Raw genomic sequence first — 21328 nt, 5'->3', positions numbered from 1 at the left:
TCCTTCTGAAGCTCTTCTGTTTGATGTGGCTGTTCACTGCCTCTAGTGATGAACTCCTTCTAAGTCTACATTAGCTTCAGAGCATGTTTCTTAAAAAAAAAATAGCCTTTGTGGAGACAAGGACATGCTTCAAACACAAGGCTGCCAAGAACGACTTCTCTTTCAGAAAGAGAGATTTTTATATATTAAAATAATTTATTAATTTTTTTTAAGTTATTAAGGGGTTTTGTCTGTATTTGTCATCAGCTTCTGTTACCAGAATAAGATCCTTTAAAAATCTGGCTGGACTATTGGTAGGACTTCACTGTAAATTAGATGGTAATATTAAGCATCCAGTCTTTTCAGAAATTCAAATACTAACATTTTATTCAAGACTTCATGCTTTTGTGTGCAAGTGTCATACCTTGGTCTTTTAAGACAGAAATTCTTATTTACTTAATGTGCTCATAACCTTCATCTGCAGTTTGTTGCAGCAGGTTTTCCACTTTGTTATTATGTAAGGAAGATGCAATTTTTATTTATTTTTTTTTGCATTGGCTTACTGTTGGATTTTCCATTATGTTTCTCCTTTTAACATTTTTGTTTATGTCTTTAATAAATCACAGATTGTGCTGATTAAATTTGGCCTCCGGTGATGCTTTTTCATTATGAAGTGATTTAAACTGCATGCAGATAATGTTCCTACACAGAGCAATGTACTGGACTGAGTGCACTCACTCAAAGGGGGGACATCAGTCAAGGAACCCACTTAAATGACACCAAAAAGAATGAAATCAAGGGCCAGACTGGCACTTCTGAAGGAAGAAATGAAAGCTTCCCCCTGTCTTTAATGTCTTTCAGTAGTGCTTGGATATTTTTGATATTTTTGATATTAAATCAAACCAGAGGAAATCGTTGCTGTGCTCCTCAAAAAATATTTGGGAAGGCGAAGATTCTCCTTCTCCTCCCAGCCTGCCAAGCACAGAGAGATTCCGGTTTTCCACCTCTGGTTCCGTGACGTGGCTGGATGTGGGTGCCAGCACAATCCCCGGCTCTGAGGCCCTGACAAGCTGACACCAGGCCTGTTCCTGGGATCTGAAATGAAACCTTGCTGTTGTGCTGCCCAAAACAGACAGAAACCCAACGTTCTGAGCGACCAATGCACAGCCGTGACTCTGCTTTACCTCCTCCCGCTGCCATGCGTGACCTACAGTTCCTGTGCTGACATCCCAACTGAGGTTTCCTTATTCCCTTCACTTATTTTGTCTTTGAAAAACAGAAAGATTTGATCTTCAGCTGGTGATGACATTACACGCTCCCAGAGGTGCCCCTGCAGCGCAGGTGGAGTCCCGATGGTCAGCACAAGCTGTGAGGAAGCTTTTCCCTCCACAGGCAGTGAAGCCCCGTAGTAGAACATCACCTTCTGACCTCCCCTGAGAAAGATGCTGCTGGAACAGAGAGCTTGGACTAACTCTGGCCAAGAAAACACAATGACACTGCAGGTTTGTGGGGCTGATGTGTCAGTGCAGTGAGGACACGCTGGTAAATCATCGCCTGAGCCTCCGGAAGCAGCAGAGCCTCGAATTCACGGAGGCAGCGGCTCCCCTGGTCACTGTTACCCCACAGAACAAGTTTCTTTGCTTGTTTTGGTTTTTTAAGCTTGTTTTCATCACTCAAAATGGAATGTTTTATCATTCCACCCCTTTACACAAGATGGGAACAGATCACCTACACAGCAAATTCCCCGCTCCTTGTCGGCTTTGAGTTTTCAGTTGGTATTTTTCGTTGAGCTCAGACAAGCACTAAATACTGCACTGATTACAGAAAAGGATTGATTAATTCAGGTGAATTTTACACTCAGCAGCGCCATAATGGTTTATAATGGAAATCTTTTGATGGATCTTGGCGTGATTTGACTTTCAGGAAAAGGAACACGTTAACGAAAGCAAGTTTAAAAGCTGGGCAGAACATCTGGAAACCTGAAAAGATTTGCAATGAACAGAATAAAATCAAAATACTAATCCTGTTCCCAACCCCACTGTACACAAAACTGCTGCAGTAAATTGCTCTCATCACAAGTGGAAACTGAAAGAAAAGGATTTATACTTTATTCCAGCTGAAGAACATGAACTGTTTCAAAAATCAGACACAGGAATGGAGTTGCTTTGCTTGCAAGGTAATTGAGTCTTTTTTGTTATGAACAATGACATTACAAGAGGTTTCAATGCTATTCTCAGGATTAGAAAATTAAAATATTAATGTAATTTTGGCTCATGATTACGAAGTGGCTTGGAATTCAGGAAACATGAAATAAGTTACAAGAAATTCTGTCCAACTCATTAATTAAGTCTCATTTAAAAACAATCAGGCAACAATTTGTTTTATGTTCAGTTAAAAAGTTTTGTGGCCAGTGAGAAGAGAAGAGTATTTTCAGTAATTAATGATAACCTTGGCTGTGTGTAGGAGCTCCTCCAAGCATGACCAAACGATTTCTGGCAGACTACACAGATAAAGCCCACTAAAACTCAAGGCTCAGAGACAGTTTTCATGAATTACATTAAACCTTTAGGACATAGCTCCCAGATTCACGAGAGAGAAAAATCAACTCTCACTTTTGACATACTCCTTTCAAAATCCTCTGTATGTGCCTTTTATTGACTGGTGAAATACAGTGTAAAATTCAACATTAGCAAGAGTTGTTTTTACTCACTGCCAGCACCATGACCTTTATTAAAAACTGAAGCACTGCCTGTTTAATCTGCATCTGAAAAGACAAGTGCCTAAAAAATGCAATTTAAAATAGTATTTATGTCTTCATTAGCTCAGCCTGATTTCCCTTTCCATAATAAAATTCACCCTTAACTATCACTAGCAGAGCCCAAGCACTTATCTGAAGGAGTTGTTTAGAAAACCTTGGGAAAAACATGACATTTTGTTCAAATTCCCCCCTCTTGTTTGTTTGAAGCCCAGACTATCCGTGGCACGTGGAATCATAGACTGGCTTGGGCTGGAAGGAACCTTAAAGATCATGAAGCTTTGGTTTTTGCTTTTATTTCTATCTTCCCTTAAGCACCAAAATAAAATGAGTCCAGGGGTTTGGCTCTCTTCTTGCTGTCTGCTGAGATGCCTGATTTTACAGCCTGAGAAGTGGCTCCTGTTTCTCCATGGCATGACTCAGGGATTCATTCTCCACTGCACTACCTGCTTTTCATTTGCCTGTTTACCTGTTGACAGGTGTCAAAAAAATTCAGGACCTTATCTGGGTTAGATGTATTCCCATCATGAGCAGTATCTGAAAACTCTTCTGTCAATACCTGTGTTTCTTTTCTCCTCCCTATCAGCCTTTTCACCACTGATATTCCTTTAGTAGCTCTTTATCTTGGTCTATCAGAGTGGGATTTTTAACCAGGTTTGGACATTAAACCAGTTTCTTTTGACCTTTTCCCCTTGCTTCTCAGTTTAAAGCTCTTCTTATCAGCCACAAAAGCCTGGATGTCAGAAGGCAATTTCCCCAGATAGGCAGATGGAATCCAGCCTTTGAACACACTCCCTTTCAGCAAACACATCCCACTGGCTGCATATTCCCAGGCCTGCCTTTAACACTGATTTTGAGTCATCTGTTGATCACCATTCCATCACACAACCAATCTCCCTCTGTGCTGACTGGAAAAAAATTAGGGTAGTCACTAAAAGGAGACATAATTAACTTAAAAGTGATGGTATTTCTAAGCCTTGCAAAATCAAACTGGGATGATGGTTTGGTGCAACTGCCTGTAAAACAGGCAAACCCATTGCTTTATTGTCACAGAATCATGGAACACCAGGCTGGAAGAGTTCTCAAGGATCATCTGGTCCAGCCTTGCTTGGCAAAGGTGTGGTCTGGATAAAATGACCCACACCCTGTCCAGCTGCACCCTAAAGTGTCCAACAGTGAGGAATTCACCACTTCTCTGGACCCTCTCCAGCCTGCCCATATCTTTTTGGTGTAGTGCCACATCCTTATATTAAAAACAAACTGTGAACTCACAAGTTCTGCTTTTTTTTTTTCTTTTTTTTAAATATCCTTTCTATAACAAGAAAGCTGTGTTTTGATCAATCCTTGCAATTGATCCTTGCCTTATATACCTCAGTTCATCCTTACTCTATCACTGCCATTATTGACAGCAGCCAAAGATGGTCTCCAAACCCTGTAGAGGTTGTTTTGGAAGACCTGATCATTTACAATTATTATTCCTAATTATGAGATGACCCCACAAGTGAAAAATACATTTTTTTTTGTGTTTCAAGCACAAAGCATGACACAAAGTAGGAGAAGGGCGGCATGAGAGCCACAATAACTGTCTCCTGAAAGAAGGGGAAGGGCCACCAGGAGGAAAAGAGGAATTACTGGAGCCTGAGCTTGGAACACAAGAGCTGAAACCATGGGAGTGTAAAGCAGCCCTGGCAGTTCTGGAGCACTGAAACTAAACCAGGTTTCTTTAAAATCAATGGAGACACGTGCTAAATGCAGGAGTCACTGGACTATCCCATGGTGCTTGTGCTCAGAAGAACAATGCCCTTAAAAGCTCATTCATTCCAGATTTCCCACAGTGTCACTCCACTAATTTCAACAAAGCAATTTTCGACCAGCGATTGCCTCTCCCCACTTTATGCTGATGGAGATCTGAGTAGCTGCCTTTCAGGAGCTCTGTTTCTAGGAAGGACTGAAACACTTCCATTTTCTATCCTTAGGCATCCTTTCGATCCTCATTCGTATCTGACAAACGAGACAAGAAATCAATTGTGCTCAGTGTGAGCTGGATAACGACCCACTGAGATCCCAAAATAGCCCCGCTCGCTCCAGAACGGGTGCCCAGGGCTCGCTACACGAGTGTTTGGCACCGTCACACCTGGCCCAGTGCCACTGAAAACACGGCTCTGGAAAACAGGGGGACCAAGTGGGATGAATCCCTGCACTCACGTGCTTTCTGAGTTGCCCCACGTACTCCCCAGTCACAAACAAATGAGGATTTATCCTGCCCCTTTCCATGGCACTGAGGAAAGCACAGACAGAGGGATTACAGAAAGCTGGGACTGCTCAGCTCCTACAAACACAAGGACTGCTCCACTCCCACCCCCCACGCCCCGAGGAGGTTTGAGTGCCAGGAGAGCACCTGGGATCTCCCGGCATCCCTTACCTCTGCCTCGGCATGCGGATCAGGGGCTGCTTGTGGCACCTCTTGCTGAGGCCAAAGAGCTTGTGCACCGTCCTCTGGGCCTTGAGGAACAGCTGCCTCATGCTGCTCTCCAGCTGCTCGTAGCGCCGCTGGAAGTTGGAATCCATCGTCCACAAGTGCATGACGGCGGATGTGTTCAGGAAGTAGTTCATGGGCAGCCTCTTCATAAATAACTTGAATTCATCTGAAAGAAATAGTTAATAGCCTTTTAATGGTGTGTTTATGGTCATTCGTGCGGTGGAAATTGATGCCCAAATTGTTTTTTTTTTTTCTGGAACTGATTTTTATAAATTCGATCTTCTGAAATTTTAAAATTGGGCATTTTAACTTTTTGAGGTAGAAAGGTGACTCCACTTTTACTGATGATAATAGAATAAAGTCAGCAAAAGTCAATACCCATGCCATTTTAAAACTGGTATGAAAGCAAATACAAGCACTTATTTCTCAACCTGGATAATGTGAAGATTAAGTAAGAAACAGAGATTCTTACCTTCAAATCTAGGATCTGAAAGTAAATGCCTATTTAATGATTGATGTATAATGACTCATTTGAAGATCAGAAACTGTTTTAAAAGAAGTGTATTCCAATACTTAGGAAATGCAAACAAATGTGATTTTACAGGCCATTACTCTTATATTCATGTTATTTCACCTGAGACAAGCCAATAAATCAGACTTTCACAAGCATTTGCAATTAAAATGTAGCCTTTCAAAGGATTTTTTATGATGCTTCAGAATTTTATGACACTTCAAGAATGTCCCCATAACTTCTTTTTGACTCCAAAGTGGTGCAAAGGAGCTCTTCAATCACAAGGTCACTGGTACTGGGAATATACCCTGTGATTTGTTCTGGTAGCTCAGTCCACGTAAGACACACAGAGAGCATCTTGTTAACAGAAGTTTATTAATCAGTGAGTCTGTTTCCATAAGTAGGATAATTTGCAAGTTGATTTATAACTTCTGAACCCAAATAAACTTCCATTAAAAGGGCTCTAATTACCAGGGGGAGAAATGTGAGAACGAGTAGCACACTTGAATGCAAGTTTATCCCTTTTCTTCCTTGTTTCCATGGATTAGCCCGTTTCCCTGTCTGCCCTCCTGCCTCCTGTTCTCCTCCCACCCTTCACAATCCATTTTTTTTTTCCTTTCAGCTTGTTCCCTCAGCAAAGTCACTCATCCCACAGTTTGGCTTTCACCCTGCCAGATGCTCCTTTTTGGGTAGTCTGCACTTCAGCAGACTACGTGAAAAAAAAGTGATCCAAGTGCCTGAAGTAGCCTCCCTCTCATAACTAAAATAATCATAATATTTAACTTTGCTGTAATTTTAGGATGCCCGTGGGAGAGGGTTGAGTGGGGAAAACGTCTGCTCCCATCGAAGAGCACTCCCTTACCATCGTTGCTCATAAAGTCTTTTGCTTTTACTTTAGCTTTTTTTAACATGTTTACACAAAGCAGGCAAAAATACTTTCTTTTTTTTTATAGGTGGAAGAGAAATATCTTTTGTAAATAAGCTGGAAAGGCCCTTGACCACATCCTGAGGGACAGAGGGAACAGAACACTCCCACTCTGGCACGGCATATTCTGTGATGGATGAAGGCTCATAAGAAGGCAAAAGGCTTGGAAAGGTCTTCTGGCAGGTAAATCACCAAAAGCAAGGGGCAAAGCTGATTATTTTATATTCAATAAAGTTTCAGTAATCCATCTGGGAGTTCTTTGGAAGTGTGTTGTTCATTTTCTCCTCTTTGGGTGCAAGGACAGCACTGCTGCCCCTCTACTGTCCCTGGGTGCAATTTAGGCACTGAGGAAAAGGAACTGCTTATTCATTTTCAAGCATTTGGACCCTTTAACCTTTTGCTTTTCCCCTTCCTTAATTTTGTCTAGGTTGGTTTTAATCCTTCTTGGTCCAACAAGAGTATCTGTTCCTGGCAGTTTAACACCTGGAAATCTCTGTCACCAGACGAGCATCTCTGGGAATCTTAGTACAGTTTTGGGAAAACCAGTTGCCTGTTTTCTCCTTCCCAGGTGACAACCATGCCTTTCACAGAATTATAAGAATATTTTGGGTTAAATGGACCTTTAGGGTCATAAGCAGAGACACCTTTCATTAGATCAGGCTGTTTAGAGTCCCATTCAACCTGCCCAGTCTCTGTCTCCTTACACTGCCCTTCCAGTCCTCAATTCCCCTCAGGGTTTGCACAGAAGATGTGAGAGAGGGTGATGTCTGGCTTGCCTGAAGCAACCACAGTCCCATTGCCTTGGTAAAGCCTTCCAAGGTTAAAGATTTAATAATTTAGAAAAACTGGTAGTTTAAAAAAAGAAAAAATTAATATCAAATAAAATTAACTGAACAATGTCCTTTGGTTAAGCACAGATCTGCAGTTTGCAAAAATCAGAGGAGTTCTACTAAAGTGAGAGGAGTGGGGGTGTGTAGTGTGTACAGAGATGTGCTCTGACACCTCGGGAGGGTGAGGTCCCAAAGCCACACTCCCGACTACCTGTTTTAATCACTGACTTCTCCCTTCCCTCCTGTTCCTCTGAGAGTCTGGGAGATCTACTTCAAATGAGCTGCACGCAGCCCAAACACACCCAGCTCCCCGGGGAGACAGCAGAGACTCCGAAGATGCCTTTTCAGCTCTCCTGTTGCTGTAATCACTTATTTAAGGAACGCTGTCACTTTGCTGTCCCCTGCACCGAGCTCTACAGCCAACAGCTCATCGGGTGCAGTGTTTAGGAGCGATAAGGAGGGTTTACACTCCTCAACTTGCACTGCAACAGCATTGCCAATAAGAAAGAGTTTCTTTTTCTCCCTGTAATAAACATCATCTTTGGCTACCCCCCCGTGCCCTGTCTGATCCTGTTAATGAGCTGTGTAGTGCAGGTAAAGGAGAGGCAGAGATAAAAGGAGCGTGGTTACAGAGTGCCTGCTGCATGAAAAAAAAAAAAAAAAAAGGGAAGATAATGTGCCCATATCTTAAACAGACACATTTCATGATCTGTGAAACTACAACACGAGCTCCTAACACTGAGAGATGATTAAACTATTACACTCTAATCAACACCCCGTGCCAGCCATTCCTGAGGATTAACAGCCAGTATTACAGTCCTGGGGGCCATAGGAAGGATACTTCTGAAACACAGAATCATGGAATACCCTGAGCTGAAGGGACCCAGAGAGAACTGAGTGCCACTCCTGGCCATGCACAGGACACCCAGAATCCTACCAGGATCCTTGACACCACGAGCAATCTGATTTCTGCACCTGCTGCTTCATTTTCACGTAGGTAGTACATGCAGTACAATTTTATATATTCTTAACTGGTTGCAAATAAGGTAAAAAAGATGGCTGGTCAAACAAGTGCATTTTCTGACTGGTTGTGTCTGGTTTTTGTACATCCCCCTTTCTGTCAGCTAAACCTTCCTTGTATTAACAGTGTCTGGAGATTGAAATGGCATCCAATAGTTCAGTGGGAAAAAAATAAATGAGAAATATCATAATGGGACCAAACAGTGCTGCTACAATCAGATGGGTATCAGACTTATTTAGGCTGTGAGAAACACCCAGAGCTGCAGGGATGTAACTCAGTGTTATTTGGGACCAGAGCAGGCTCAGTGCTCAAGGCAGTGATTAATATTCTGCACACAGAGCTGGCAAAGGCCACAAAAACACAGGAAGCCTCATCAAGGGGGTTGATAGTGCTCAGCTACAGGGAAAAAAAAGTGCCTGCTTTGTGATGGAAGAGAACAGGAGCCCTGATTTCTCTGCAGGGAATATTTTGCACATCCCTGATATGATTTTACCCCAAGATGTGTACAGGACTATTCCCCCTACAAGTCCACACACACTTCTGGTTTTGTTCCTGCTGAGACTGGGTGGCTTGTGGAACTTTTCCAGGCTACCAGAATGTCTTGGGTGGGCTTGTTTCCTAAGATCCCTTTGGGAGGGATCTTTGGAAACCTCTTGGAAGTCAACAGATTTATACCAGCCTAGGAATTCAAATTCTCGGACGTTCCACCTGACCACAGTGAAATGCTGGAAATTTTAAATTTTAAAATGCCAAAGAACATCACTGCACTTTCTGCTCCTGTTTGCTTTAGGGTAAACAGTCCAAGACTGAGCTCTCAAAAGGCTGTTCCTAAATGTTTCTTTTCGATCATATGGACACTCTTTCCCCAGTCAGTGTAACAGAGGTTATATCTCCACTACGGGTCTCAGAGCCAGAGCAATACAATCTAAAATATAATTTAGGAGAATGTAAAGCAAAACACAGCTTGAAAATGATCTGCATTTGGTGATATGTTAGGAGAGAAACTGTTTCACAGCAAAGTAAACTGAAAGAAATGTCAGCCACATTCTCTCAGCCTCCAGAAATGACAGTTTCTGGGAAGATGACATTCCATCAAGTTTTATTCTGCTGTTTAATTTAATGTCATATTCTGATGAGCCTTTTTACCTAAAGTGAAATAATTTAATCTGACGGTGACAAAACCCTTGACATTGGGAATTACAACATAGTGTTCAGTAAATATATAACCCTGTCTAATAGTGGGTTACATCACCTACCCAAAATTAATTTTATTTCTTATTTTTAAAGAATATTCAAAAATTTGGAAAAATCAGCCTGACAGTGACTGAAAAAGTTTAAGAATCCCTTGTTGACTGAATCATACTATTCACAATAGGTTTATATATAGTCTATGTATTTTCTAAAATTTGTTAAGAATTTGGACTTTAGTGTTTTTTCCTATTTAGCAAAGTTCAGTAAAAGTATGTCTGTAGGAGAAAACCACTTTTCACATCATATTACACTGTCAAAATCCACCATTAGATAGTAATTGTAATGGGCTGCTTTGTCATTTCTCTAAAGGATGCTTTAACAAAACAGTTTTTCCCCCTTAAAAATCTATAAATCTGTCATTGGGGCATAAATCCTCTGATTTTAATCGAGTTCTTCCACGTGCTCTAAAGGTACGAAAATTCTGCCCTCACAGCCTGGGAAGTGTTGAAATACCTCATGGAAAACTGCTTTGCTCTGGCTCTAACAAAGTGTTACAGGGGGATTAAGGGGAAATTGTCAAAAATGGACTTTGACAAGGGAGGGAGTGATATTTTGTTGAACAAAGACGATGGTGGTGGTAAAATGAGAGTGCCTTGTACGATTTCAAACTCAGCTGAAGTGGATTCACGTCTTCCAGAGCGTTCCATCTCTTCCCACTCTCCTCATGAGAATCACTTGCAAATGACCAAAAAGCTGCTGCAGGACACCAGCTCTGCTCTCAAACCACCAGGGGAGGATCCCGTGGGAGTTCAGGCTCGGTATTTCCTTGGGCATTCTGGGGTCCAAGGAAACACAATCCAAGCAGGTCTGGCATTAGCTCAGCTTGCTTGAGTCCAGCGAGGTTTTGGGAACTGCTGTAATGAAGACTCAGCTGCCCTCATGGAGCAAACATTTCTCCCTATCCCCAGTGTGAATGTCTCCTGCTTCGTTTTCTGCCTGTTGCCTTTCAGCACATCGAGCCTGGCTCCCTCTGGATCCCTCTGGCTCCCTGAGTCCCCTCAAGTCTCCATGCCCAAGGCTGACCAAACCCTCCTCCTGGGGCCTCTGCTCCAGCCCCCAGCTCTCTGGGGACATCACCGACCACCCTCTGGATTGGTGATGCCTCTCCTGCACTGTGGAGCCCCCCCCCCAAAAAAAAAAAAGAATCAGCTGCAGGTTTAGTTCATTTGTGGTGTGTTTTTTCCTTCACAATAACCTGTCTCCTTGTCTGAGCTAATCATTTGCCCACACCTGGTCTTAATCCCGCTCCAGCCTTCCTTTGGCACAATCCATTCCAACAGCAAGCCGAGACAAACAGATAGGATTGCATAAGGAAAAGCAGCAGCAGTCAGAACCAAGAAGAATATTCAGACCAAGAGCTCTCCTTGAGAAGCACTTGGGAAATACCTCCAGCAGCTCCAGCAGCTCATTTACCCACAGGAAAGGTGACACAGAGCAGCAAAGCAAAGCACCCAGCCCTGCTCTGTGTCCATCTCAGGGCTGATTGTCTGCTGAGGCTGCAAATTAGCCTGTATATTAGCCAGTATTACATTATTAATATAAATACTGGGTGATTTTTCTGGTTAGAAGCTGGAAAGAAGGTGGTCAATTAATCCCATCCCAAAGCTAAGGGAAAATGCTAGAGCTCCTCATGTCACCACAAACAAGTGTGTAAAGAAAAGAAAAAGAAAAGCCATTTTGTGAAAGGATTTTTCGCATTCCAAAATTATCTTAAATCTATGGAGATTTTCTACTTCCAATTCCTCTGAAATCCTCTGAAAGGAACATTGCAAAGTTTCTCCCTTTTAATTTGCTTTGAATCAGTCAAAATACTTCATCTTGGCAGAACTGAAATTTTTTATGGTTATGTCAACCTTTAATTTTGCATTATAACATGAAAGCTATGAAGTAAAAATGAGAAAAATGAATAAACATTACAAAATGAAGGTCAAAAGCTTTTACCGTATTCTTAAAAACAAACAAACAAAAAAGCCCCCATAATTTGGCAATTACTGGAAGATTGTTCCTGGTTGTTTGTTTGTTTGTTTGTTTTTTCAGAGCAGCTGCCCTAATATTTTGTAATATTCTGGATAAAAATCTTTATCTCTGCTACAGTGCAACTGCATTTTCTGTTTAGACTACAAGCTCTTGAGAGAAGAGCCTGGCTCTTATTATATCTTTATAGGGCAGTTAGCACAATAGAGCCCAAATTTAATTGTTGCAATTTATTAGAAATGATAAAAATAAATTTGCCTGTGGCTCCAGGCAACTGCCCCCTCCGTGGAGTCCTCTGTGGGAGCTGCAATTAGTGCGAGGAGAAAGAGTTCTGGGAGGAATGATCTCATAATCCCCCTTTTATCACACTTTTTTACCGTCCTGGCTGTGAAAAACCTGCTGCTCTCCCCATGTGACCGCGGTGTTATCATTCCCCTCCCATAACAACGCTTTTCAAATCGTAATCAGGGCAATAAACGTGACAGCGAGTCAAATGCCAGGTGTCAGCTGTAAATCAAACCACAAAGCTGGTTGTTCTGAGAGGATGTAAAGCTGTGGGACCCGCATTTCCAGTGGCTGGATGGGATTGCTGTTCATTAAAAGGGCTGCCTCGATATTGTGTAGGTGTTATTAAAGAGATTTATAAAAGATAGAGATGTCTTTAAAAACATCCTTCCACGATTCGAAAGCCTGGGGAGAACAAAGTGCTAAAATGAACATATATTTGTTTTTATGTTGCCATGAATTTTAGTTCCTCATGATGCATTACTCAATTTGTCAAAGAAGTAGCAGCTGTTTTCCAAGAAATATATGTTGGAAAATAATCCAACTCAGAGAAGCAGATGACTGCAGCTTGAAACAACTTTATTTCTCGACAGAAGAGATAGTAAATCTGAATTTTCCTTCCCCTTCCCCCCAGTGAAGCTAAATTAGTGGACTTGATGATTCTAGAGTTATTTTCCAACCCTGATGATTCTCTGATCCTGTGACAGATGTTACACATGTTATAGACATACCCACGTGTGCATATATATATATATATATGTATGTCACACATTTACTGCTGGTGATGTCAACCTGCCAGAGGAATAGGAAACCACAAATCCTCCAAACTCTCCTGGCCCCAAATAAAGATGAAAAAATGGCAGAGTTAAAATTGGTAGTACAACCAGAATATCATCCTGTAAATTGTGGATTAATTCAGAAGTTCTGCTGGGCAGGAGAAAACAACCTTCCCAGGGCTCTGCTACGAGCTGGCTGGACTTGCATTTCCTATAATCAAGTGACTTGTTTCTTATTCTCAGTACAAATATGACCTTGACAGTGAGCTGACTTCTCAGAAGCCAAAAGGCCAGGCTCCAACAGCTGTCCCTGTAAGTCCCAGCATTAGAAGGACGTTCCCTTCATCCTGTCAGGTTTTCTTTCGGGTGTGATTCTGGCTCATCTCTCTTTTAAAGATGTTTCTATCACTGACCTTCAAAGTGATGTTCTTTGGAATTCACAGTGAGCTTTCAAGAAAAATGTCTCAAAAATTTATCTATGGGTTATTTTGGATTTTTTTTTTTTTTTTGTAAACACTTTGATGATTTCAATACTGTTTCCAAGTAGTCCTGCAGCTGAGATGTTCCAGTGTCTATCATTATCTCTCTGCAGAACTATAAATGCACTCAAAGCACAAGGTGTAATTCTTATGGGCAGGTATAACTTCTGTCAGCCCAAAAATTTACCTTCCCTGGTCTTGATCACGCTGGGAACTCCTGTAGTTCGAAAACTGGGAAGGGTAAACAAACATGTAATAATTCACAGAAGGCTGGGTGAGGGAAGAGAATGAGTGAAACTGAAAAGTGTTCTTGGAAAACACATTGAAGTAAATAAGCAGTGTTAAGCTGTTCCAGGAGAAGATTTAAGAAGCTATGAATCAGAACAGACAACACTGCCCTGGAAGAAAAGAGAGGCCACAGAGTGACATCACTCTTAATAAAGCAAGCCCGAAGCTGCCAAGGCAGATTGGAATTCCACCAAGAATGAGGGGTTTTTGTCACTAGCTTTGAAGGGAATTACATTATGTCCTGTACAGGGTGGACATAAGTAGAATTATATTAGATCAGGCCTTCTGCTCCTCCTCTTATTACAATGTCACCACAATGTTTGAAGCATCTGAGAGTGCAGTGCCACGTAAAAAAAACTTCAGTAAGTTGATTTGCCAGGTGCTGCTTTAGCAGGAGTTGTGTAATGCTTTTACTTTTGGAACAGGGGCAATTACATTGGCTGTCCCCTCACTTTTGGAGTGGGGGAGGCACAGCTGAGACACTGACTCTCTCAAGAAATTATGCACATCCCACCTGTTCACTTGATTAAAACAGTGACACCTCCACAGGGGTGGGAGAGGTGGGGAGGGGAGTTCTGGTGGCAGAAGGAACGGCAGCTTGGTGTATCTGCTCACGTTATTGATTAAACTTCCTGACAACCACCGAGGGAAGTTAATTACTGGGAGGCAAATTAACACCCTTGCAAGATAATAGCGAAAACAATAATTGTATTAAGAACTCGGGGGGGGGGAAGTGGGGGGGGGCTAAGTTTTCTTGGCCTGGAGCCTGAAGCTGTGAGCACTGTTTTAAAGCAAACCACCTCTCCGCTGCTCGGGGGCAAATGGTTTGAACCACATTGATTGAGGTCTTTATTCTCCGTGATTAAAAAGCACCTTCAGCTGCCAGCGAGTCAGTTCAGACTGCTCCCAAGGAGTCCTTCAATTAAGATTTCGGTGAGACTCCCCTTGCATGGCAATGGGTGTGTGCTGGGCAGGAGAGGGACAGGCTGTGCCACCCGAGTGCCCCGGGCAGCACACCTGGGGTGTCCCTGCCAAGGAGCTGCCAAGGACCCTCTGACGGGCACTTCTCTCCCCTACTGCCCAGTCAATGGACACAAAGCTCCTCAGGCAGCAAGGTCAAACTGGCTGAGTCTATAAACTGAAGAAATCCTCCAGTATCAAATTCCAGATTTGATTTTTAAGCTCATTTCAAGTGCGTTTTAATTGAATCGCAGCAGCTGGAGAAGCAGGAACGTGTCACTGGGCTGTGGGAAGAGAGAACTCCTAGTGGGAACTGTCTGCAGTGCAGATGACAGTGTGACCCTCTGTCTGGGGTGCCAAGCCAAAGCCAGTCACCTTGTGGCGTTATTTAAGGTTTGAAATCTCAACACTGAGACCCAAAAGTCAGCCTGGGCACTTTTCTCCCGCTATCAACACAATAAGTTTCTTTCACTCACAGTGTACGTGTAGCAACACCTCTCTTTAAACTGACATTTCCAAACTGTGCCTGCAGTTACCTCCTGCCCTTTCACTGCCTTTTAGTAATTTGGAACAGGTATAAACGAGACATCTGGTGCATTAACTGTGCTTTAAAATGTCTGTCCTAGGACGTGGTTTCTCTTCAAGTGTTTCTGTGGGTTTTGGGTGGGGGAGTCGGTGATTATTTTCTCTCCTAGACTGGAAGAATCATAGGGAACACTGTAAATGCCAAGATAATTTTAGGCTAGTGATTAAAAGGCAGTCTGAAAATTTTTAAAGCAACATCACTGTAGTTTATACAGGAGTTATTGAGGGCACTGTTATTACTGCTGGTAAGAAGGGAGAAGGCTGGAACCCAGGTCAGTGTCTACATGATGGAGCCAGTCTGCAAGTTGGCAGCTGGGAAGAGTTACCTTTTCACCTGTCAGCCAGGTGACTTTGATTTGAAGATAGTGAGAGGCAATCAAAAGGAATCCCACGGTGTCCACTTGGGCTGAAGCAATTTTAAGAAAGAATTCGTGCCATAGCAAGAGCAAAAATCTGTGCCTTACTGGGCTGGCAAACAAAGTTATACTGGATTTTTCTGCCTGGAGAGAGGGATTTTTAAACATCACAGAAGAAATGCAGACTGGCTGCAGCTTTTCTGGAGTCCTCCATCAGAAAGAACCCGACACACCATAATCAGAGCAGTATTTTAAAATGCTTGTCTTTAGGTGACCCATAATTAGGATGGTTCCAGAAGTGCAGCTGACACTGGTGTATGAAAGGATGAAAAAGCCAGTGCTTAACTGATGGTGCAGAGTTCTTGCCCCCAGGTTCCCTGCACCTTTATGTTGTGATCCACATTCCATCTTGAAAATATGAATTTGTCTTTAGCTCTCATTGCAATGCATTCTGTACACCAGACATCTAAGATTTCCATCTTCAGCACCTTTTTTTTTTTTTTTCACTTTAAATTTAGTCTATTTAAATCTAAGTTAAGGATCCAACCTCACATTTTGCTTAACTGCCTGGTTTTGGGTCTTTTTATTTAAGCCTAATTATATTTTTAGCAAATTAAGTAAGTCTGGCTATGGCTGTTATTTTTTGGTTGTTACACAAAGTGAACAAAAGAAAATGACCCAACAGATGTATTACTCTGTATTACAGCGTGCTCAGCACCTGAGAGTATCTACATGCAAGAAAAGTGACTACACAATTCATTTTTTCTGAGAAATACGAAGAGATTTGTGCAGATTTTGAGCTCAAATACGATCACTTGCTGTGGGTGGATGTATTGACTGACTATGTGACTGTCTCTGACTTTGGAACAATCTTAGAATTCCTCCTTTACAGCTTCTTTACAGCCTCAATAACCATCAAGGCAATGCTGTCCATCTGTAACAAATCCATAAGGCTGGCAGAGAGTGCAGAGAATTCTCCCCTGAGCAGCTGCACTTCCATCTCGGAGCCAATTGCAATTTTCAGTCCTGATTTTGCTGAGTTTTACAGCACTGTGCAGCCTGGGCGTTGGAAACAACCTTCACTGGGGAAATGGGGATCAGGATCCTCCACAAGAAAGAGCAGAGCAGTTTTTTTGGAGCTGGGAGTGAGGGCAGGAGGGCACTGTTTTATAGAGACACTGGAGGGGTTGGTCAATCCTTGGAGGGATCCACAACTCAGGGGTCTGCACAGCAGGACCACCACCCACCCCACCAAAGGGTGATTTGTAACATATTTTGCCTTTTAGAAAATGTTCAATGGTAAAAATACTGGCCAAGTTTGCAGGGGAGCCTCTCCTGATTAAGGACCAGCTGAACTTCAAGAGTGAGAGAAAACTAATTCTTCACTTTTTTCTGAGCCCAGCTTTGGGCTCTTGTTGTGCTTGGGGTTTACTGAAAAAGTTCTGCAGGTCTGTGCTTAGTGGAAAGAGCCTTTCTTGTCCAAGGTTGGCATTTTACAGCATGGCCACATTTCATATGGCTGAAGAGAAGGGAGAGAGGTAGGAAAGGGTATTATCAAAACAAGGTGGGTTTCCACATTTTGCAGTTTTGAAGGTGGAGACACAAATTCATGACACTATTAAATGGATAATTCTGTAAATCTCACTGCAGACTATGAAATGCTGGAGATGATCTCTCCTATTACTTTCTGTGGGTTTTACATAAAAAGTAATTATAGAAGATGCAAATGCTACCCCCAAAAAAATAATGGCACGCTTGAACTTGCTCATCTTTAGTATTACTGATATTTAATTCAGTAATAAGCTTATCATCTCCTCTATTAGAACCCACTTTCTGCAGCCCTTTAAATCCAATTCTTCTATACAAGAGATTTGGGGAACATCATTAATTCAATCATTGTAAAGAAATGGAAAAATATAATTGAACTGAGGAAGCAGGACTCCAAAGTCTCAAAAGCAATCTCTGCTGATGCAAACAAGAAAACTTTGGGAACAGCTCTGCAGAGCAGCACATTAACTGAGGATTCAGGCTGAATTTTTAGGTAAACCTTTCAAAACTGTGCATTTTTTTTCAGGTGATTTTAAGTCAGTACATGTAAAAGGTAACCAGTGCTCAACAGCAAGACATCCCAGAGTTATTAGGGAATTATGGAATGCATTAGACATGAAATCCAAAGGCAGTGAATCCAGGGATTTAAGAATAGCTTGCAACAGCAATTCACTTCTGATAGTGCTTTGCCATCAAAGCAATGACGGAGGATGGATGCACAATGAAAAAACAGTTTCAGCAAATATTAATGTGCAAGTTAATATCAATTTCCTTTGGCTGTACTTCTGTCACTGGCACTTTCTGTGATGTGAAATTTACCTTTTGAATTATCTCTGTAAAGCAGATACAGAAGTGACTGGAAAAATCAAACTCGACATTTTGAGGAGCTGTTTGTCATTTAAGGCTGTAGAGGGATACATTTCAAAATATTTACAAGGTGACTTTTGATGTTTAATTATGTCTGTGAAGCCCACACGCCTGGTTGAGTAAACAGAGTTTGTGTTATTGGCCCAGCTCTGCAAGGTCCTCCGTGGCTCTGGCTCTGATCTACTTAAGCTGGTCCTGGACATCCAAGCACACGACTCAAATCCAAAGTTAATGGACTACAAAGGATTCCAAAAGGCACATATTTCAGTGCATCACTGAATCCCCTTTCAGCCCAGCTGTGGCAGCAAAACTACTGTGCAGTTTGTTGCAGGCCTGCTATTCCTTCCATAGGTTTTTGTATTGAAACTACACGTTTGAAAGAACGAGGTTTTAATTTCAGAGCTCCTCTGAAATGATATCTCACACAATATTTGTCGCACATCCCTGATCCCATGGTTTTGAAGGAAATATTCCCAAAGAGGGGGAGAAAGATATTCCACTCCCAGCACTTGGGGAATGTGCAAAGGGAAGGCAGAAGCTGCCACTGAATGCCAGATATGGGAAAATAAAGGCTTGATGGAAGATTTCCTTTTCATGTTTCCAGGAGGCCTCATAAATGCCAGACATACAAAAAAAAAAAAAAGAAATTATGAAAATGCACTTCTGCCATTTTCTATTGTTTGAGCAACCCCATCATCCCTGTCCTTCTTTATTTCGATGGCCCTTTTTATTTAGCAAAATGAAATTAGGTTGCTGCAGGGACTGCTACAAATTTCTCTTTGGTGTCAAGAAGCAGATCACCTTAAAAGAAAATTGCTGTCCTTTAAATTGTTTCAAGGGAGGGTTCAGATTTCCAAAGGCACTCAGCAGCCAACCACGCCAAGATCACAGTACAGGCCACTCGTGATCATGTTCTCATCCCTGCTCTCAGAATCCAGAGCCTGTGGATGTTCCTGCTGATTTTCCTGACTTTCTTGTGTTATAGAGCAGTGGGTCATAATCTCTGTAACATGTTAAACTGCCAGTCAGAGCCGTGAGTCAGAATTTGCTTCTTTGTACGTCGCCTTGACAAGACGGTTTCAAAAACTTCCCAGGTCAGTGACGTGCGACAAGACAACCTATTTTACCAACACCATCCTCAACACTGCTGCAACCATAAGCTGTGGAAGTCCTGCATACTTCCAAAACTGGAGATTTTTTTTTTATTTTTCAAGGAATCTTTCTTTATTGTTCTTTATTGTGGGAAACTAATTTGCTTAGGGCAAAGCTTTCTTTCGGTGGTCTCAGGGAGAACTTTGCTCACTCAGTAGTTCCAGGGCCTAAAGAAACTACTGAAATTTGTTATTAAAGGCTGAACAGCTTTTGAAGGGATTTTTGATAAGGAACAGCTGCTCATTTGCTTGGGTTGTGGCTGAGTCTGGAGGCCACCAGATCTGATAAAGAAGAAGCAGATGGTTCAGAGTAAACAGTTTGAAGTGGCTCCTGTAATTTCTTTGAGAACTTGGTACATAACCTGACATTAAGAGCTGATACGAAGCTCATTGAGCTAACAGTGATCAAGTATTTATTGCTGGAGGGCATCTAGAGTGATGAAAAAGGCAGCCAAATTTACTGAGAGATAAATAACGTGTGGTGGTTCACAGGGAACCTCCCTTGTTTTAGTGCCCACTGCCTCTTGTCCTGACTCTGCCCCCTTTGCAGCCTCCCTGAGCCTCCTCTTCTCCAGGTGAACAGTCCCAGCCTTCCCATCTCCTTCAAAAAAAACCCCTACTCCTCAGTTGTTTTATCTTGAGCAGGCAGGAGGAGAGATAACACCCAGGGTAAACAAACCACCTTAAAGAGAATATTTACTTCTTCCTCTTCAATCTCAGTTCTGTCCACGGGCACTGTGTGTGACCTCAGGTGAACCTGGTGAGTCTCACAGGTCTGTATCAGGGGACGAGATTAGTTCCTGGAGTCAGAGGACTATTTTGTAATATGTAAGATAAGAAAGGGTTTGGAAGGCAGACATGTTAAAGAATTAATTCACTTATATTTACTTTACTTGAATCTGGAGTTCAGAGTGCCACAGAACAGAATTCAGGAATTCATTCATGCCCCTGCTGTTGACAGCAGTCCATGTGGGCCAGCAGTCAGTGCTCTGGATTATCCTTCCCTTCGCTACTCAGACTGAAATTACTACAAAATCTGGCTTTGTTTCCAGCTAATTCATTTTTATTATAAATAGATTAGAATAAAACAATGTAACTCAACTCAAAAGCTGACTTCCACTGATCTAGACAAAGACTGGGTTTACCAGTTTTTTAGTTTTGCTGCATAAAGGTCCCTTTCCTTCCCAGAACACGCCATCAACATGAATCAGAGCACACAGATATTTTAGTGGTTTTCATAACTTAAATGTTGCTCAATCTCCAAACGTGGCTCAGTGGTTAGAAAAATATCTGTATCTATATCACTGTGGCTGGAAATGCTCACAGACCATGTGTGACAGCACTGGGAGAGCTGCTCAGGTGGAAATAGATGGTTTCTGTAGGGAGTTGGATGCACAGGGACTAAACCAGCTATCAAAAGTTCCCATGCTGGCTTTTATACAAGCACAGACCCATACAAGGTTACCCAGCTCACCTTCCCATGAACATCTTCATGCAAAAACAGTTTCTAAGATAAAAGCAGAAATTTCCTAAGCCACCTCTGAGATGTGGAAGTCATGCTTGGTATATTTATTAGGTTAAAAGTGATTTAAATAACTCAAGGACTTAAGAGGGGAGTGTGGCATATGTTTTAATGATGTTAATAACCTAAATTTCACACTTCTTAGTAACCACACCTACCAGCAATTACCTAATTGACAGATATATGTGAAGCTGGCACTTTAGTCATTCACACAGCATGGCTAAAGAGTCCTTTTTAAAAGCCCAGAATTTAACTCTTCCCAGTTTTCACCTGACATTGTGATCCTGCAAGGGGAAATACTGTAAATTCTGGTGTCCTCCTGCTAAAAGGGAGAACAGGGATGGGAAAACGGCCCGAGATCTTCTGAACAGACTCAGGTTTAGGCATCAAGTCTCACTAAAAGTTGTAACCACTGAAATTTTAACTAACGTTGGGTCTCTTGAAATTCTCACTTCTCTCGAACTGAGGAATCAGTCTTTAGCAATACAACAACAAATACAAAAAATGGTTGGATCTAAAGTACTGTCCGTTCACAATTAAGTATTGTACTGATATTTATCCTGCTCTTCCCATGACCACTGTACAATCTTCTTCCCTCCCTCTGCCACTGATTTGTTCCCTTTCTCCAACACAACTCATTAAAACCTGTGATTTTTATGATTTTTTTTTTTCTGACTCTTCCTTTTCTCCCTCATTTCTGTTTCTTCCTCAGTGATTTTTCCCAGGTCTGCTGAGCTCTCCTTAACTTTTCCCACCGTCTGGTTAGACAGCTGTTACTGGTATCAC

At 42.0% G+C, this 21328-nt stretch overlaps 1 protein-coding gene across 2 annotated transcripts in view; it reads right to left on the bottom strand.

The window, feature by feature from the left end:
* The window catches only part of BRINP3 (BMP/retinoic acid inducible neural specific 3), a 155458-nt gene that overhangs the window by 18672 nt on the left and 115458 nt on the right, over window positions 1-21328 (bottom strand). For both annotated transcript variants that reach the window (XM_050307247.1, XM_050307248.1), the window contains exon 7: window positions 5157-5379. In XM_050307247.1, the coding sequence (XP_050163204.1) occupies window positions 5157-5379 (223 nt within the window). The remainder of the gene's footprint in view (window positions 1-5156; window positions 5380-21328) is intronic.

Source organism: Myiozetetes cayanensis, unplaced genomic scaffold, assembly GCF_022539395.1.
Source record: "Myiozetetes cayanensis isolate MyiCay16 unplaced genomic scaffold, myiCay2020 scf12, whole genome shotgun sequence".
In the NCBI taxonomy this organism is placed as follows: Eukaryota; Metazoa; Chordata; class Aves; order Passeriformes; family Tyrannidae; genus Myiozetetes; species Myiozetetes cayanensis.
Note: the sequence above shows the minus strand (reverse complement) of the source record. Positions and strands in the feature narration are given on the sequence as shown.